Source organism: Platichthys flesus, chromosome 15, assembly GCF_949316205.1.
Source record: "Platichthys flesus chromosome 15, fPlaFle2.1, whole genome shotgun sequence".
NCBI lineage: Eukaryota > Metazoa > Chordata > Actinopteri > Pleuronectiformes > Pleuronectidae > Platichthys > Platichthys flesus.
Window position 1 is genome coordinate 13,396,323 of NC_084959.1, and position 20,161 is coordinate 13,416,483.

The following is a 20,161-nucleotide window of genomic DNA, read 5'->3' on the forward strand; positions in this document are numbered from 1 at the left end:
CAACATTTGTTAATCTTGTATACAGACAAACTACTTTTAGATATTAGTTTATACTTTCAACGCTCAAGCTAAACGCGCCTAAAACTTTGAAGCTGGAGGGAAGACGTTGGATTGGTCTTCCGTCTCAGCCTCTGTTTCATGACCCTATCACAACACGCAGTAGGAAAAACGACCGCCTTTCTTCTGTAAACCCCTCCATGATTGGCTTCACGTAAGGACAGTCGAGCCAATACTCACCCACTTCCTGTTTCATTTGACATTTGACAGCCAATCACACACAGCTAATTCCATCCTCAGTACCTATCGCGTTAAAGGGCGGGACAAACAGAAGGGTTTATATCCTGGTTGAACACTGGTGTGTTGCAGTATTTTTTACCGAGAGAAAAAAGAAGCGAACTAACCAATATGTCTGGAAGAGGAAAAACCGGAGCCAAGGCCCGCGCTAAGGCAAAGACCCGCAGCTCCCGAGCCGGTCTGCAGTTCCCCGTCGGCCGTGTCCATCGTCTCCTCCGCAAGGGCAACTACGCCGAGCGAGTGGGCGCCGGGGCTCCCGTGTATCTGGCCGCCGTGCTGGAGTACCTCACCGCCGAGATCCTCGAGCTGGCTGGAAACGCCGCCAGAGACAACAAGAAGTCCCGCATCATCCCCCGTCACCTGCAGCTGGCGGTCCGCAACGACGAGGAGCTCAACAAGCTGCTCGGCGGCGTCACCATCGCTCAGGGCGGCGTCCTGCCCAACATCCAGGCCGTCCTGCTGCCCAAGAAGACCGGACAGTCCGCACCCAGCTCCGGCAAGGCGGGAAAGAAGGCCTCCTCTCAGTCCCAGGAGTATTAGCTGGCCGGCTAATAACTCTCAGCCCAAAGGCCCTTTTAAGGGCCACCCAGTCCTCCGTTAAAGAGCAGTCTGTCCTTGTGTTCCTCTTGAGCATGACTTTTTAATTTAATAAACGTTTTTTTATACAAGTGCTTGTTACCCTCGTTGTGATGGTAGACCTCTTGCTAGTAAAGGGGGGAGCTGTGGTTACTGTCTGTAGCCGGTGGGTGTTTTGCTGATATACATATAAACCACAACTTTATGATTTCTAAATATATGTTAGGCTGTAGTAAAAGTAAGGATCTGCTTCCTGCCACATGCACCAACGCTTCTCAGCAGGCATCTCGTGTCCAGTGAAGATTTATTACCAGCAGGCATGTGCTCCATGGGCCTGAATCTGCTGCTGAGCCAGCAAACTGTCGTTCACGTGCTTCCTGCACGACTGCTTTTTGGTTCAAGTTGGGTATAAATCCCTCAAGTCTTATTTTATGGGTTAGGGTTAGCAAACAAATCCTACATGACATTGCAAACTAACTAATTCACATTCGGCCCAGCTAGTGGCACAAGCGTTTGGGCTTCAATTTAGTGCGTGGTCTATAATCTTTATTCAAACTCATTTCCTAGATTATTAGATTAACCAGGTAAAGAATCATTAAATCTGAAGGGTTGTCATTTGGAGGCTTTGCTGTGCACATACTTGCCTCACCCTTTTACATCAGTGAACAAAATAAAAGCACCACATTCCATATGCTTCAGAAATTATCATTATGATGAATTTATGTTTTCCCTAATTATACATCTACAAAGTCTGAAAGGTTTTAGTCGCAGCAAGAGAGACGCAGCATCTCAGGGGTTTTCTTTCTCGGCCTGTTTGTGCATCTCTGTGGTTAAAGTCTGTTTAACTGCTCCTGACGCTTGGGGCTCCAGGTGTTTCCTTGTTACATGTCAACACAAACATTTGCATCCTTCAAGAATTTTACAAATGCACATCTGTTCACAATGTCTAGTGGAGGGGTTGATTGCTACCCATGTTGAGGGTCGTTCTGTTAAACATGCAGCTCGTTGAGGTTCCGTGAGTCAAAGTGTCTTCTCCCCAGTTAGACCTGAATACAGCTCTTGGATGAGATGTAAAACGTCTCATAGGCCTCATTCACAACATCTGCCCCTAGTTTATCTGATCACAAGGGGACAGCACTCAGTACAGGTCTGAAAGTGTCCTGTTAACATCTTGCGATCCGGTCACTGAAATCCAAATTCGGAAGAACAAAGCACAAGCAAGTTCAGTTTCCCATGTGCACATGCAAATACCATGACTGAGATCCTTCTCTTATAAACACCTTCACCTAGTTTAGCAGAGCGAGCACAGTAATATGTGATTAAATACACAACTCAATAGAATGAAATTAATCACATAGTCAAGGAGCATAATTTAGCTGAGCCTCAATAATCTCTTTAAATCACAAATCCCATCATCCAAATGGGCCAGAAATAAGGCAGTCAATAAAAACAGTAAATAAAGTCATTACTGGTAATGCAGTAAGATTAATGTACATTTGCTATCGTCTTCATACGACTATAACTTAAATTTAGCCATCACAACAATATAAGTGTTGTATTTATCCTGTCTGACAGCGGTGTGGTCTATTTGTACAAGGTCAGGACAAACCACGAAACCTCCTCTGACCAAATTAAACCTCTGCTGAAAAAAAAACATCTGTGGGCCACACAAACCACATGTCAGAGCTGCTCCCCAGGTTACCACACAACTCTGCAGTACTTTAATCAGACTACACACTCAATGAGTTGCAGAGCCAATGATGCAATCATGATGTCGGAGGTGCACTTCACTAATTTTGCCACCAGGTGTCAGCTGTTTCATATCCGAAACTGCAGGATGTCCATGTATCATGTGGTGTGTGTGTTTCCTTTAGTGTCATGAAAAACAGTAAAACATCTTTAATTTTTAAATGGAATCACCACTCCTTCCAACAGTCCTACTTAGCAACTCTTTGTGGGATTTATACAAGATGACATATTTGTTTAAGTCAGCTGTGGTGCAGATGCCTTTTTTTTCCTCATCCCATCCCAGACATGTGCAGCTAAAATCGCCCATAACCTTTCCACAGGAGGAGAGCACGCATATATTTCTGTTTGCTCTTGACTGTTTTATTAGTGGGAAAAGCAGCATGACGCACTGGGTCTGAACTGAACCCAGGACAGGCTGAACCAATTACTCTGGCCTTGACAACGTGTCCAACACCAACAGCCAGGCTAAAAACTCCAGCCTGAGAGGAAAAACCAGAGTGTCCATTGGCTGTGATCACTATAATTTCCTGACTGGCACCCTGTCAAAGGCTCTAAATTTACCAGTTGCTCTTCTCACTCTGTTTGTGGTAAAGTCAAGTAAAAGATGTGCAGTTTTGATCAGATTATGGCCATTTTGTGTGTGTTTATGCAATTCGGTGCAGGAAACAGAGACAGAGAGGTACAAGTGTTGACTTGACGGTTTTTAGAAGTCTCTTGTGCTTACCTCAAAATGCAAAATCCTGTTTGCACTTTCTCTAATCCTGAATGAGTTATGAAGTAATCTCATCCTGGTGACACCTTTCTCCACGTTTTGTCTTTTCTCACAGAGCGATGCAGCGACACAGCGTGGGTAGATTCAAATGAAGGGGAAGAAAAAATAAGGAATTATAAGTGGAGAGAGAGAGAGAGAGAGGGCTGGAAAGAGGGGTGGACCCGTTAGAAAGATGTGTGTAGATCCTCTGGATGGTTTGACTTTGAAAAGAACTCAAGAGATCAACGAGCAGTGAAGAAACTATAGTATATTTCCATCCTTGTGGAGAGGACTGGGAGACTTTTCCCATAATGACACCTCATCTCTGATGTGCCGAGCCAGCCTGGGTAATTAGAAACTAAAATATTTGCTTCGTGGTCTGAGAGTGCGTTGCAGGAGAGAGAGAGAGAGAGAGAGAGAGAGAGAGAGAGAGAGAGAGAGAGAGAGAGAGAGAGAGAGGAGGAGATAATGGGGGTTATTGTGGCAAGTTAGGATGGTGGTTGCAGCCCATTATGACCCAGTTCCCTCTCCCTTACTATGGACAGTGTGTGAGAGAGTTTACATTCTTTTTGATTGTTTTTGATCCTTTATCAACGTCTTCCAGTCATAACTTTATTACAGAGCAGTGGGAGCTGCAGGTGTTCGACCTCTGGTTCCAGACATAGGTTTCAGAGAGAGAGAGAGAGAGAGAGAAAGAGAGAGAGAGAGAGAGAGAGAGAGAGAGAGAGAGAGAGAGAGAGAGAGAGAGAGAGAGAGAGAGATTAAGGCTGTGTGAATGGACTCTTTCTTGTGTGTGTATGAGATCAGGCTGCCTGAGGGGCTCATGCGTCTAATAATGCACTTTGGTGGAATTACAGGTTGATGAAGTATATCCCCTGACAGGAGTTTGAGGTGCACATGAGCCTGAGTGAGTATATTTTAACTAGATTATAACAACCGTCCATTCATTTGATGTGTTTTTATTCTTCTAATGTGTTTTCTTGATCATATCAACTTATGACAGATAAAGAGGACAGATGTAAGAAATAAAGTGATAAATGTTTGGTGTGAGACTCAAAGAAAAGTGTTTTGAGAATATCTGCAGCTTCCTGTTGTTGGTTTTCATTATTTATGATTCATCTGAAGACCAATCTTATTTTAATATTCTTCTTTCATTGTATTTTATGTTTTGCCACATGTAAGGACGTGGGTGTTACACAAAGCAGAGTAAATCAGATGATTCATATGACTACTTATGTGCAGGAACGGTAAATTTGTTACTGTTTAAAAACACTTTTCTGTTTTCAAGATTGAAAAACATATTGTACCCCAGTGCTTTGCAACCATCTGGTCTGTGCTGCACATGTTGTCAATGGAACCCATCTGTGAATCTATCTCTTATCACTCCTCCTTCAGGATGAGGGTATGTCTTGTCCTTGGTAGAGTCTCCCATGCAGCATTCCTCCCAGCTTGTCAACAAGCTCCACCAACAATCACCACCACCACTTGGATGGCTATGTTTGAGTTAAGGTCAAGTTCAGGGCGAAATGTGATATTTTGGTCTGTCAGTGTCAGCGGAAGAGGCAGGATTTGTGGCCGGCCTGAGAGGAAGTTCTGCTTGAGAGGATGCGATCAGGGCGAGAAAGTCCACGTGGATTCAAAAGAGGAGAAAGGCGACTAAAAAGATTCAGATGCAGCTTAATTTATCACTTCTTTATTACACTTAACACCACACAGGGGAGTGAAATGTGGTTCCCCACAGACATGGCTGCAGGTCACTCTTCAAAACAACAACAGACACAAACATGTTACATCAACGTAATAAAAAACATAAAAAGTGAGCAGCTTAAAGGGCTTTAATGCAAATTGTACATATTTTGAGTGAGACACCACTTGTTCTTAATATCTTGCATTCTTTCAACTGCCTCCCATGTCGTGTCCATATGTGCTGCAGAAACTGCACACATCTGCTTCATCTCAGTTCATATCAGAGTGTAGCTGCAGGGTCGACACAAGCTGAGAAATCTCTTTCTCTCACCAGACACATTCTTCAACAGCTGTGAGAAATGCTCACACCGGTGCGATTGACAAATACAAACACTGACGCTGCATCTGGCAAATCTTCAAGCAGACGTGAACCTTTCCCATCATCCCACTGTGCAGGCAACACTTACAGCCAGGAAGAGGTTGCATAACATCATAATACTGAAGAGCAATCAGCAAAGATACATTAATGATAAACAATAATCAGTTTACATAACTAAGATGTCATTAAAAATTATCTGAAGATATATGTTTTAACAGCAGAAAAACCCACAATAAGAACTTTCTTTTTATAGCCTGGATGATTTTTTTCTGATATTACATCAAATCGTATGTTTCTGTAACTTATAAGGTCTCATTGCTATTTTATTTTATCTTATTAAATGATTTAAAAGTGACATGTCCCCATATGATGCATCACACCAGATTATATGTTCAAGCTAATTTGCATCTGTAGTCCAAGAGCAAAGGACCAACAACAAATTTTACAAGAAGAAACAAGACAATACAAGATGAGACAAAACAGCACATCACAGTTATCTGCTTGTCAAATAGAATATAAAGACCCATGATTCCAAAGTCAATGGATGCTGACATTTGCTATAGTGACAAATCTACATTCAAAATCCCCATTTAAAGGACATTCAGCAGTTTTTCGTCCTCTCTGCAACTAAGGCTGAATGACTCAGGAATTCAAACTTCGATACAGACTTTACTTAAAGCCCATCTGGTTACTTAGCTGCCTCTGTTTGTTTTTATTTTCCTCAGTGACTCATCATCTGCTTCATTTCCTCCATCGCTCCTCTCTGGCCCCCGACCATGGGAAAAGACTTGAGAGATCAATAGTGGACTCTCGCTCCCACTCTCTCCCTCTCTCGGCTTGTCTTGAAGCCAAAGCGCTCCTATGGGAAGTCTGAAAAAGACATTTCATGTTTTCACTCACTTCCTCTGGAACATTGTTGTTGTCTCTATCCCATCATCAGTGATGTATCAGTGGACATTTCGTAAGTCACCGTGCTTCGTCACACTGTCACAACTTGTAATTCAACAGTTTTCCAGAGTGGAAATCCACTCTTTCCAGATTTTGCTGCATAAGTGGGAGAGAGATTGGAGATGGAAGTCAGGAGACACAAGGTCTTTTCCATCTCCGATCCCTACACCACATGTTATTTCCTCTCTGGATCCGACTGTTAACACCTGCTTTACTAATAGCCAACACTGAGGAGAGTCACAGCAGCGCAGGGCTCGGCCTCCAGCCTCCTGCGATACTCTGGTGTGGTCCATCTGATCTTTCAATCAGTGGAAACCTTGAGGGAGTGATTTGAACTCTGACCCAACATCTCTTTTTAAGGTTTAAAGTTCATTGTTAGAGTAAACAGATATACTTGTTGGTTTATTTGCCTCAATGAGAGAAAGAAGTAAAAAAAAAAAAAAGAAGGAGTCAGAGGTAAGAACTCGTTCTGGAGGGCAGTGCCAATGCAAGGTTTTGTTGGGGATGTAACTTTGCACCGGGATGGGGAGGAGAAGGGGTTGGGAGGAGGGAAATAGCACAGGAACTCAGTGGGTGAATGAAACAAGCTGGGAGCATGACATAAACAATAATGTGGACGCCGCTCAGTGGATAAATAATCGAACCAGATAAACTCATGGATCTATAGCTGCTGTCTGGATTCTGTAAGAGCAGAGAAATGGTAAGAGCTGCATGTCTGTCAGGGAAGTAGTGAAAGAGCCGGGTGGTGATTTGCAGCAGCTTGTGTGTTTTTTTTCTCTACTGTTGTGTTGTCCGTGATCAAATCTTCTATTTTATTAATCGTTTTAAAGGTGCCTTTTCTAGTGACTTCCTGTGATTTGTTAGCTTTCTCAGCAGAAGTCCTTTCTCTTTAAAAGTAGCAGCCCAGACTGTGTGGCTGGCGGTGTCTATTTTCAGAAGCTCATGGCAACTCTGAAGGGCATAACTGCCCCTGTAATGACAGGTTGCTGTGGAAAGGCCTGCGTTTGTGAGCATTAAAACTATTCTCCAGCCTGGGTGTGTACGTTCAATCACTGAGGCTTGTGGGAGCAGGAGCATGTGTGTGTGTTTGTGTGTGTGTGTGTGTGAGTCAGTCAGACAGAGGCACATTACCCTGCCCACTCTCCGGCCCTGTGTCTGAGTGCGTGGCTGAAAGAGGGCTAGTGTTGACAGCCAGTGGGCTGACAGCAGAGGCATGAGGGGTCCAGTGGCAACGTTGAACAGAGGGATGGTCTGTTCTCCATGTCACTGGGTACTCGCACATGCATACACACAGGCACACGCACAAACACACACACACACACACACACACACACACACACTGGACGTGATTGTCAGATGTATGTATAGTTTCTACCCGGCAGCCCTCTCTGGCGTGACATCAGACGCAGCTTGAACGCCCCGTTGTCTCAGAGAGAAGGGGCTAAACTTGGAGCATGACGGCTGAGGATGGTTTTTTTGTAACACCCACATCTTATTTTCCAGAATTTTTTCTTATCAGAGATGATGTCAGGATAACTCAAACAGTATAAGCTCAAGATGATAATGGATGATAATTTCGGGACAGACTGACTGGTGTAAAACCAAAGCCTGCGGTGATTTTGGATAACAAACAAAACACCAAATAAGTGAAAAACTTCAAAAAAGAATCATGTTCATCCATTCAGTCGCATTGTAGCTGTGCTAAAGGTAACCCAAACTCAACACCTTGCAGTGCCACTGTATTTAGGATATCTACCTACTAATTCCACAACAAGGGTCTGAAGATTGTGTCGATTGCATAACAGACCTCTAACATAACCAACATGCAATGAATGCAAAAATAACACCAGTTAAGTTAATCATTCAAACTTATACAGAAGCTACACAGGTAAACAGTAAGACAGCTAATTCAGTTTCATTTTATAAAAAAACACAAAGTTTTCTTATTTCACTCTGCACCATAGACTATTTATAAGAAGCTCTAACCACAACGTTGTTTGAGGAGGACAAAGGACAAGAAATTATTCTGAAATAGCTCTGGAACATTAACACAGGACAAGAGAACTGGCCATTCCAAACAACCAGGTTAACAACTGCAACCGCACAAATTAAAGTGAGGGAATCTGTGAAAATGACACGTCAGGTCTTGACACAATTCATTTTTCCGACTGGCTAAGAGTAGACAAAACAGTTATTGGATAGTAGGTGACTTCAGTTTTGCCTAGAATGCTAAGCTGCTCTGAGTTGATGCCAGGACAAGCAACCCACCCATGAGGGAGATAGTGAAAGACGTGGATAACGTCTTTTAGAAGGAAAATAAGGCCAGTCATCTGGACTGCTTATGTGTCTGTGATCGTTCCAGACACGTCTGGTTTCTTTACTGGTCTGTTGTTTTCCTTTTCGTTTGATGTGAGCGCGATGAGCAGACAGCTGGATCCAATCTGTCTGTGAACTGTTTGTGTGTTTGTGTTTGTATAGACTATAAGATCTGCGAGTGAGTCAGGGTGACTCATTAGGCTCAGAGGAAGTGGTGATCTAGCCCCTGGTGTGTCAGGCACCTGAAGAGCTCACTCACACCTCCTGCTGCTGTGAGGATACACACATAATATCAGGCTCTTTTGTCAAATACCTGCTTGTGTTCATTCTGTAACATATATGACAGTAATGTTTTTTAGATTGAGGCTTTAATCACTGCCAGCTTTCTTGACAGATCACTATGTTCGGCCTGTTCTGGAGAAACAATTACCCATTATAATGGTTTGGTCACATGGGCTAATAACTGGGGCAGGAGGGTTTCTAAGGAAAGCACTGTTCCCATTGTAGTACAACTGTAGTAGCAGTATTCCCAGAGCTCCCATTCATCCCAAGCTCCTCGCTCTATCCCATCTCTCATTCTGTGTGTGTATGTGCTGCAGGATCTTCACGTGTCGGATAGTTCTGACAGTCCGGAGGACATGGAGCGCATGAGGAGGAATAAAGTGGAGCAGGGGGGACAGACGCACCAGGTCCTACAGGTGAGCCGGGGACAATCCACTGCGACTGTTTCTATTGTAGCATCTCGGGTGAAGCAGCTTGTTATTCAACAAAAACTGAGAAATGAATGATCTCCTGAAGAATTTCCTGCTTAATATGTAAGCAGCTTCCAAAGAAATCAAATGAATGTGCTGAAAAGAATGAAAGTCTTCTGTGTGCTCTAGTATGAGTTATCGCTGCATCTTTTAAAAGGTACCAAATGCTGCGTGATAATCTCCAGTTATTTCCATGCTTTGTTCCTCTGTATCACGTGTTTCTGACTTAGCATGAAACAAATGTTCATTAAAACCATACAATGTTTGTTCCTCCAGCTCCAGCCATCTGGGCTGCTTGTTCATGAGCCTGATTTCCTCAGATCATTACATGTAGCTGGTGGATATTAATGATCATGTGACAGCCACAGTATCAATGCAGGCACCTCATATAACCTCTGTGCTGAAATGTTCTGTCGATAGTCTCAAAACTAATGTCTCCTTCACAGTGTTTTAGGTTAACATTTATAATAACATATTCAAGTGTAAAATTTTGAATCAAGTACATACACTTGACAACTTATTTGAACATTTAAATATTTAGATCTCATTATATGTCAAATTTTCATTGTTATGATTCTATTCAAGACATAATCAGAATCTATATGTCCTCTTCCAGAGTGTTGAGCCTCTCTTTGTGTTGACAGGGCACTCCGTTAGACCTGATCGAGACTGGCAAGTCCCTGAGAGTCCAGGCAGAACGCCCCCACCTGGTTAGTCTGGGAAGTGGACGACTGAGCACGGCCATCACTTTGCTTCCACTGCAGGAAGGTGAAAGACTCCTGGCCTAGTGTCTATTGTGGGTTGGGTGGATAATTGGGTACTTAAAAGGGTTGGATTTGTCAAAATGGTAAAATACATTTTGCAATTTAATATGTAAGCAGCACAACTTGTCACGAGTGATGAATTGATAAAAAGCGATGACACATTGCAGTCTAACCCTCTGATTGTTGCTCATACTGTGCCACAGTATTTGATCTACCTTTTGTCTCACTGGTTTATGCACCACATGGGAAAAGAATGGAGAGGGTGTGACTGTAGCTCCAAAGAAAAAAACACTCTAGGAGTTTTTTTTGTGTGCTGTATCATCTGTGCTTTCAAATATATATTAATACTGTTTGTGTTGGATTTACATCTCTTGTAATCAGACACTGTAGGATTAGAACTGAGGAAAAAACTACACATAAAAAAAGCAGCCACTTAGTATTAATTCTTACCCACGAGATGCTAATCATCTGCCAGGTTAGAGACGTCTCCCCTGCCCCTGAGGCTTTGACCTCTGAGCACCCGACGTCTCTGGCTTCAACCTAAGAATACTTCACTGAACTATTTAACATGTTCATCCGGACGTCCGGTAACTGATACTGAGAAAATGTTTCTCTTGTTGCAGGAAGAACCACACTGGGCAGTGGGGGCACAGATATCCCCCTGCAGGGCCACGGCATCGCAGAGCAGCACTGCTACATTGAAAATGAGGCAGGCGTCATCATTTTGTACCCATGTGGGAACCAGTGCGCTGTGGATGGCCTCCCCATCACCAGACCTTATCGCCTAACACAAGGTACCACAGTGACAGACTTAGAAATATGATTGTTACTGTTGCAACTTATTACCTTCGCCAAGAACATTATGGTTCATCTGCAAAATTTCTGTTAGTAAGCAGGACTATGCAAAAAAACGGCTGAACTGATTCCATTGAAATTGTTCGTGGACCATGACCCAAGAAGGTATCGTTACATTTTTGGAGCTGATCCTTGATCAGAGAGCATATTCAGGATATTCTTTTCAGGTTTTTTTCACATTGTGAGCTCGGCCATTTTACAACATTCCCATTGATTTCTCAGAGAATAATTCATGGTCAGGCACGCTTAGAGGAATGCTATTCATGAGTTTTTGAAACTTGGTGCAGATCCAAACAAAAATCCAGATCTAGTGAATTTAAATGTGAATTCCTGAGGGAACTGTTGGGCCTTGGTGGAGACATGTGCTCCAATGAGTGCCAATCTAGTTGATATTTAATCTTATATCAATAACATTATGATATTTTTGATAAATAAAAAATAAAAGTCTAAAAAACTCAACAAAACTACACAACTTGGTTCTGCTGAGCGTCTAAATTGAAGGGGAAGTGGATAAAACACTCCGGCTTCACAATAGCAAACAGTCCCATGTCCTTCTAGTAATGTGCTTACTTATACTGTAAAAAAAAAAAAAGAAGCACAACAGTCCCAACCCCCTCGGTCCCCTCTCCATGGGATCTGAGCCAGCAGCCACACCAGAATGTCATTTGAAGCCGGGGCGATCAGCCGGCGTGTGAGGAGGCAGCAGCTGCTCAACCAGAATACCTCAGGCTTTGCTCCATTCACAGGACAATCACGAAACACCTAGCAAAACAAATCAGGAGCGGAGGAAACAGCTTCACTTATACCACCAGGAACAATGTTGACTTCACTTTGAGGGAAGGAGTTAACACTGGAGTCCCTGTGGAGGATCTATAACTTGGATTAAGAGACTGAAGAGTGCAGAGTCTCAGGAAATATTATTCAGGCATTCGTTAAAGCCACCGGAAATGCAAGAGAGAAGAAAGAGTTGATTTGAGTTACTGGTTTTGCACACGTGAGTTAAACTTAGTGTTCAGGAGCCCGAATACATGTATCTCACAAATAACCAAACCACTTGTTGTAAATTGCAAGGTCTCCAGTTTACCAAACGAGCAATAACCACATGTCAGAGTTGGAAATTATGATACTAATGTTCAGTCTTAAATCAAAAGCAATTTTGCTTCATGTAAAGCTGAAATATAGATGAAAAAAATGTTAAGAAATGGTTAAATTAATTTGATATTAGATCTTGACTACTCTATGTACATCAACCCACCTATGGATTCATGATTTGTACAGTTATCTACTTTTATTGCTCTTCTCTCATTTTAACTTACAGGTGTTTTTATTTTTTTAATGCTTTTTATCATTGCGAGTGTTATTATTATCAATAGAGTGTACTACCTAATGGATGCAGTAACTATCACAATTGTGTTTGAATACTAACAGAACTTACAATAAAATCCGACTGCAGTCATTATATGGTCAGATTAAATTCAGTGTAAGTGGGAATTTGTGTCAAATTGTAATTGCGTATAGTCTGAGTTAGTGCTTGGGTTTAAACTTAACTGCATCAACATGTTTTTTTTTAGCAGAATATTTATGGTGATGTGTGAAAACTTTCCTCTCTGACACTTGTAACCACCCCTGAACCCGTCCTATACACTCACTCTTCTCTCCTGCCAGGCTGCATGCTGTGTTTTGGTCAGTCTGCCTTTTTCCGCTTCAACCATCCAGAAGAGGCCGTGAGGATGAAGAGCATGCTGCCCGGGGGGGGAGGAGGAGGCAGGGAACTCAGCACCACAAAAACTCTTCCGGCCGGTAAAGACATTTATAATGTACTTTTATCTTAACTCCAGACTGAACAGTTCCTGTGTTCCAGAAATAAGTTGCTCAGGGACAACTGTGTGTATGAAGGTTGCACACTTTCCTCTTCGGCATCTATTCTGGGCAGAGTGAATGCTTTAGGCTGTCACATGAACTGTTCGAATCATGTTGTCATTCCTTTCACATTTCTGTACAAACAAGTTGCATTAGCTCCCATTATTACCTCCAACAAGGATGTTATGTTTATACCCCTGCCTGTTGGATGGTGATTGATTTTAAGAAAGATTACACAAAAACCAGGGATCATCTATGTGTGTGAAATTTGGAGCAGCTTAACCGAACGGCACTGAGGTATGTGCACTGCGGACTACCATTCTAGTTCTAATCAGGGATTGTCTCTTGTAGTTCAGGTGCAGAGAATTGTTGAGCATTGTTCTCTGGATATATAGGATACCAATTTTGAAACCCGACTCTATGTCTAAAATATGCATTTGAAGGATGACATCCTCACAAATATTAAAATGGTACAGTAACCAAGCGCCCTGATGAAAGATGACGAAACACTTGAATGGTGAGATAATCTGACGTCTCCAATCTGACTCAAACTTTACCAGCTCTTGTTTCCCATATCTCAAGCCAAGTCGGTCTGGACGTTTGTGATAGCGTATATTATTATCCTTGCTCTAAACTAATTATCTGTGGCCTACATTATTGTGATCTAGTTTATTTAAATCTGCAGTTTGGGCACAGTGTGTGACCCTATTGTGACTGAGGAATGTTATAATCTTTGCCATCAGCTTTTGGATCATTTCTTTCTTTTTTACATGATGTTATATAATTGTGGCAACTGCTTCCTTATGCTGTGGATGATATTTAGAAGCCATTCTCCCCTGACCTTACTGGTTTGGCTGTCAGAGCCGGAACAGTGCAGCGGGAGCCACCACGCCCTGCCCAGTGTGCATGCATGGCCCACTCTTTCCTGACCAGGCCCTGTTTTCATCTGCTCTGAATGAGCTACACGACTGCAGCTTTTATATTTAGCAGCTCCAGATCCCTGTAGGATTACAACACAAGTGAGGAGCACATCATCCCGATCACAGGGTTTGGTTCATATACAGGGCGGCGTTGTCTCCAAGACATTCATCACTATTTAAAGTGGGCCATCGGGACACTGTGGGAGTGTGCAACAACGTATCCAGGCATGTGTGTTTTTCCTTTTATGAGCGACCTTCCTTCGTCCTGCACTACTGACCTGAGGTGTGGCCGATGTCAAATGTTTGTTGGTGTGTGTTTTTACAACTGTCTCCTTAACTGTGTGTGACCTCCTTATTTATTCTACAGGAATGCTAATGCACAAGTGTTTCTGTCTCCCTTCTGCAGACTCACACAGTGTGTTTAACGGCAGCCATCAGTCCTTTTCAAGCAATGGCAGTTCTAATATCAACAACATTGCCAAGACCCTCCAGTGCTCCTTGATGGTCAACACATCATCCTGGTCAGGACCTGGGAAACAGCCGCTTCCTCAGCCGTCTGCTCCAAACATGCTCAATGGAAGAAACAGCTCCACAACAGAGGACTGCATTTATGAAAACATCAGAGCCTTGGGAAGCCAGAACCTTGAGGACATAGCCCCTCCGGTACCTGCCCGGTCCACTCACACCAACCACACTCCTGTCCCCAATCCACGGAGCTCGCTGTCTGTCGCCTCGAGCAGTGCTGGCGGTGGTCACAGAGTCCAGGAGAGCCCAAAGCTTCTCAGGAATGTAAGATCCACCCCCACACCACAGAACTCAGGGTCAGGACAGGGCACACAAAACTCTAGCCCAACTCCCAAATCATCATCTGCTAAATTTTCCCCAGCGGCTCCCCCCAGCCCTCGAGTAAAAGGTTCCTCTCTACAACACAGATCCCCCAGCCCCATGCGAGAGCAGGGTCAGTTTGTCACCAGTGTAGAAGTCCCTCAAAGGCTCAGGACTCCAGAGCTGCTTGTGCCCAGCGGCCTGAGAGAACTTCCTCCTGTGGGCCCCAGCAAACTCACAACAAAAGCAGAGGCCATGAGGGCGCTGTACTCCCAGAGTCCATCACCACTCTCTGGGTTGGAGAAGGAGCCTGAAGGCAGGAGATTAAGGCCTGGGCCAGGAGTTACCATGGTTTCAGGTCTGGGGACGTCTCCTCTGGCGAGCCCTCATAGCCAAAGGAAAACCTCCTGCTCGAACATGACGGGATCCTCCACCAAGGAACACAACCTAATGAAGCCATATGCACGGGAGCGCAAGAACAGCATCTCCGAGATCAGCGACAATGAGGACGAGTTGCTGGAATACCACCGCTGGCAGAGAGAGGAGAGGCTGCGTGAGCAGGAAATGGAGAAAGTGGTGAGTGATTGGCCTTTTAAATATGACTTCAAAGTAGACTTGAGAATAACTTCAGGGAGTAGTTCCAGGCCACATCTGGATGCTGAAGAGAAGTTTGCTTCGGAAGTCGTAAAGAAAATATTTGCTGGTCTGGTATGGTCTCTATGACTTCATGTTTACTTTATCCTGTGTATGGACAGAATTTGTATATACAGAACTTTAAATCCCCCCCAAATCTACTTTTGGCCCATTAGGAGGAAAACATTACAACAAGGTGAAAGGTGCGGAGCCACATCTGCATCCGAGCATATGAACAGCCAAAAACACATTTTTTAAATATTTTTATCGAACATCAGCAAAGCTTTTAGCTCTGTGCACTTCTGAGAAAATAAATATCTAAGACTTCATCCTGATATCTGCTGAAATATGCCACTTTGGAACCAAATCAGTCACCAGTTTAAGTTGGTTCGATGTAAGGTTTGGGCTCTACAGGTCCCTTTGTCTTTGGCCCCTGAAGATCCTTAAAAAGTTCCTGGCTGTAGACTTCACTTTCTGTTTGCTAAAGTAAATAATAATATATATAGATAACTAGTGTTCACGTTTTTGTCAGGAACCTTACTGTCACAATTTGAACAAAACACAGCAGGTATATTGATGAGGCCTGACAACCACGTGGGTTTTAAAGAACATTTAAATAAAGACGAGTGGAGGAGACGCTGAGACTGTTGGCATACACAGACACCATGTCGGCATTCAGATATCTTGTTCGAATCTCTTGGCACACGTCCACTGGCTCGTCTCCCCACAGCGTTACCGTCATCGTCAGCACATTTGGTCCGAGAGACACGGGGTGAACATTCTTCCACCACCCTTAAGGTCCAGGGCGGCGGGCGTGGCTGCTTATTGCTCAGCACTATATTTACCAAAACGACGAATGGCATTTACTTTCAAAGTTTGCCACCGCCCGGCTGAAGGCTCTTTTATATTCCTACAGCACACGTTATCCATCCTCAATCCACACCCAGAAATCCACCCGCCATTCTCTGTACCCCCCACCCCGGCCTGCTCCTATACTGACAGCTGAAGGGACAACAGAAGGGGGGCGGGGGGGGGGGGGGGGGGGGGTCATTCCCGGACATTCTCCGTGTCAAAGGACTATTTCAGGAACCAAAGGGTTTTCTGGTAAGAGAGTTACTAACAACGTGGTGCACTGTGACTGCTGTGGATGTTTGTGTCACTAATCTGCCATGCTGAGTCATCCATGTGCACACGATGTACAGTACGACATCACTTCTGCAAATACAAAAAATGACAAATATGTCTTCCCCTGTTAATTTGTTGATTCGATTTAAGGTGTAATCTCACATATTCACTTTACTGAATGATACAAATTTTGTAGCCATATTATGTTACGTCTATGTGCTGGTATAGAAAAGTATCCACAAATGACAAATGGACTATTCAAATCAATGTATCAGAGGTTTCCAGGCTTTCCAGTGTTTGTTGTGCTACGTTGCTAGTTAATGGAATCATAATAAGGGTTATGTTTTCACCCCTGTGGGTTTTTTCAGGCTGATAGTCACACATGAAGTTCACTTTGTATGCAAGACTACACAAAAACTACTGGACATGATGTGATATGGATCAGAGAAGAAATCACATTTTGCTGTAGATCCGGATCAGGGGTGGATCCAGTATGTTTCTTTATGAGGTTCCTTAACATTGTCAGATTGGGTTTTGTTTCGGTGACATTTCAATTTGTCTTCCTATTTAGGGAACTGACATTTATGAGATATATTTGGGGCAGCTTGATTTAATTTAAAGGACTGTTGGGCCTTGGCGGTTGCTTCTGCTCTTCTGAGGCTCATTTTTAGCACGGCAGCTCTAGCTTCCCTGTTATTCCTGTCACATGTATATATAAATAGTGTCTAACCACTCATATAATACATTTAATGATAATAAAAGCTGGTTCACGAGGGACCATATTTGGGTCTGGGATTAGATTCTGGATTTGTTGGTTACAGCAGAAAAATTATAGATGATGAAGTTTTGACCTTTAAATTAGAGGGACAAAGAAAGGATTTCCTGTCAGTGAAACCAGTGCTCTATATGTGGGACACTGCTCTCTTGGCACAATTGGCACAGATATGCAGGATTTTATTTTTATTCTCACTTTATTGAATCTAACCTACACACACTGATATTGCTGGACTTCTGGTCAGAATCTTTCAGTATAAGTAAAGGACATCATGGCTAAAGCAGAGGAGAGGTAATAGAAAAGTACATTTTAGCATCAATTCCAACGAGAAGAGTCTAAAGAGGGTTAATCACTCTTACAGCATCTCTATAGCTTATAATATAAATATATTTATGTCAAGGTTTTAATGAACCTGCATTTCAGATGAATAACTGCTGCTTTTCATCAAGGAATGACTTGGACATTAACAACAGCATAAACAACAGTCTAAGGTGTAAATCTTGCAGTTAAAGTAAATGACGGAGTAATTTAAATACCAGACAAACAGATGCTGGCGGTTGTTGAAACAACATGAGGCCCCTCGTCGTGCCAGACTCCTAATCATTGTCAGACTTCAGCGAGCATCCCATTGTTTGGAGTGATGAGAGACGACAGGCTGGCACAGTGGAGACACAGCAAACAAGAGTGTGTGAGACATTTAGTGTGTCTCTGATCAGAATAACAACTGGTGTATAGTGTAATCTGAGATACTGTGATTCAGCAATGTGTCTCTGACAGTTATCACAGTCTGTCAGATTCTGTGTTCATAAACAACTCACGCTCTCGCGGTTTTTACTATGAACCCCCTCCTGAGAGACAAACCTCGGCCCCCCCTCCTACGGTCAGGTTACAGTGGTCCGGTGCCAGTGGCGGAGGGACAGCTGCCGAAATGGGCCAAAGTCACACAAGGACATTCAAAGCTAATCTGCAACATGAGCTATATGACGTAGGACGGCACGCTTACGTCTCCCATGTCTTCCGCAGGAGCGGCAGAGGCTGGAGACCATCCTCAATCTGTGTGCAGAGTATAATCAGGAGGGCAGTGCCGTGGAGTTGGCCGAGATGGTGAGGAGTGGGCTACTAGGGGGCGCTGTGGGAGTCTGCCCAGGCACAGGAGATGGGGTGTTCCTCCAGGGTGGAGACGGGCCTCAGAGGGCGAGGCAGAATGATGAGGACACCCAGAGAGAGGAGTCCAGCAGCACAGAGAGCACACACCAAGACGTAAGAAACACACTCATACACATGGAGGGAGAGAATATCATTGTTTTGGGTTTTTCTCTGACAAGTCTCTTTTCACGAATCTGGTGTCAGTGTGATGAGCTGATGGCTGCTCAGGAGCCCGTGTGCGTGGAGGAGGAGAGGAGCAGGATATTGTTCAGAGTTGATGACTTGAAGCACAGAGTCAGTGAACTGGAGCAGCAGCTACAAGAGACCAAACAGGAGGTCAGGGGACACACACACCCAAACACAAACACACAAACACACACACACACACAATTATGTCTCAATGACTTCAGAGGACATCAGATTGATGGACGTGACTAATTAACGTCCCTAACTATAGTTACTATTCACTTAACCCTAACCCAAACCTAAAATTAAACTTTGCATTGACTTTCATTCATTGTGGACAGCCTAAACCAATCCTTATCCCTCACCTTAACAACGGCCACTAGATCCCTAACCCATAATTTACTCACAGCTCACATTTAACCCCTAACCTTAGACATCGGAACTAAATACCTAACCTCAACCCTAAACTAAAACTAGCAAGTCTTAACCCTCAAATAGCCCTTTGAAAAGTAAAGACTGGCCAAAATGGCCACAACGTAAGGTCTTTGGTCAAAAACTAAGATACACACACACACACACGCATAAAACATTATATCTGATTGGATCCACTGACCCTCACAGTGAGAAGGACAGGCGGTTGTTTAACCTTCACCGAGCATTTACTCAGCGTGTTCGTCTGTAGGCGGAGATGGAGCAGGCTCTGCTGCAGGCCGAGAGGCAGGCAGAGCAGGAGCAGGTGGAGGCTGAGAGTGACATCATCTCTCAGCTGCAGCTCAAACTCAGCCAGCTGGACAACGCCGTCCAGAGAGAGAAGGACGAGGTAGGTGTCCCCAGCACAGAGGAATGTGATACTGTCAACCACAGTGGGATCACTCACTGGTTCCTGCACGTGAATGTTGGACGTGTCCTTCAGTCTCTGTGTGTGAATTTAAAAACTCACCTCTTCACGAATGTGCAAACAGTCTCGATATTTCCATTGACTTGCACCGCTCATTCAGTACATGTCTGTCCTGTCTTCTCTCTGAGGGGTGACCGGCAGTTCCTGTGTTTGAAAAGACAAAAACAGTGTGAATCTTTTTAGCTGGATGTGTGTCGTACTAAAATGTTGATTCAGACATATATATTTTTGTAAAAATAAATCCTTAACACTCCTGCAAACCTAACCTCTGCTACAACTAATACTTTAACGGCCTTGGCTTGTTAGTGTTAAAGCTTGGCTGCATGGACTGAAGATGTCTGTGATTTTTGTTTTGTTTCTCCCCTGGGTGGTGTGTGTCTGGATGCGGACCCAATTTGTGTGTGTGTACATGTGTGTGTGTGTGTGTGTTTCCATGTGTTTTTAGGGCAGGGCTAATGTGTCGGCTCAGCGGAAGGCCCTGGAAAAGCAGAGGAATGAGTACAATGAGCTGAAGAGGCAGTTTGATAAGTGCCCCTTGTCTCTAAGGGAACAGTTACAGGAGCAGCTCAGCAGGGTCAGTGTTCTCACGCAGCCCACTGGCTGGCAACAGTGAGTTATAATGTACCAAATACCACAGTACTGTATTGCCTGCACAGAAACAGCCACGGACATAACACTGACTTGGTTGTGAAGCACTCAGAGCTACTCATAAACCTGCAGGTG

At 43.7% G+C, this 20,161-nt stretch overlaps 2 protein-coding genes across 9 annotated transcripts in view; both read left to right on the forward strand.

Annotated features, from left to right (window-relative positions):
* Positions 1-321: 321 nt before the first annotated feature.
* On the forward strand, positions 322-962 carry LOC133970205 (histone H2AX). The gene has a single exon (XM_062407084.1). It carries the CDS (start codon positions 406-408, stop codon positions 832-834), a length of 429 nt encoding a protein of 142 aa, XP_062263068.1. The 5' UTR covers positions 322-405; the 3' UTR covers positions 835-962.
* A 2,623-nt stretch (positions 963-3,585) lies between these two features.
* The window catches only part of phldb1a (pleckstrin homology-like domain, family B, member 1a), a 30,902-nt gene continuing 14,326 nt past the window's right edge, over positions 3,586-20,161 (forward strand). For 3 of the 8 annotated variants that reach the window (XM_062406755.1, XM_062406760.1, XM_062406763.1), the window contains exons 1-9: positions 6,963-7,083; positions 9,299-9,397; positions 10,096-10,219; positions 10,839-11,009; positions 12,736-12,870; positions 14,257-15,251; positions 18,232-18,690; positions 19,223-19,360; positions 19,884-20,012. In XM_062406755.1, coding sequence (XP_062262739.1) covers positions 7,081-7,083; positions 9,299-9,397; positions 10,096-10,219; positions 10,839-11,009; positions 12,736-12,870; positions 14,257-15,251; positions 18,232-18,690; positions 19,223-19,360; positions 19,884-20,012 — 2,253 coding nt within the window. In that variant the 5' untranslated portion in view covers positions 6,963-7,080. Of the gene's footprint in view, positions 3,718-4,227; positions 4,278-6,962; positions 7,084-9,298; positions 9,398-10,095; positions 10,220-10,838; positions 11,010-11,810; positions 12,065-12,735; positions 12,871-14,256; positions 15,252-18,231; positions 18,691-19,222; positions 19,361-19,883; positions 20,013-20,161 lie in introns of those variants that run through there. The other 5 variants (XM_062406757.1, XM_062406758.1, XM_062406761.1 and 2 more) reach the window with 5 other exon arrangements.

Coding starts and splice junctions, on each gene's coding strand:
- LOC133970205 (XM_062407084.1), top strand. CDS start 406: ATGTCTGGAAGAGGAAAAACCGGAGCCAAGGCCCGCGCTAAGGCAAAG.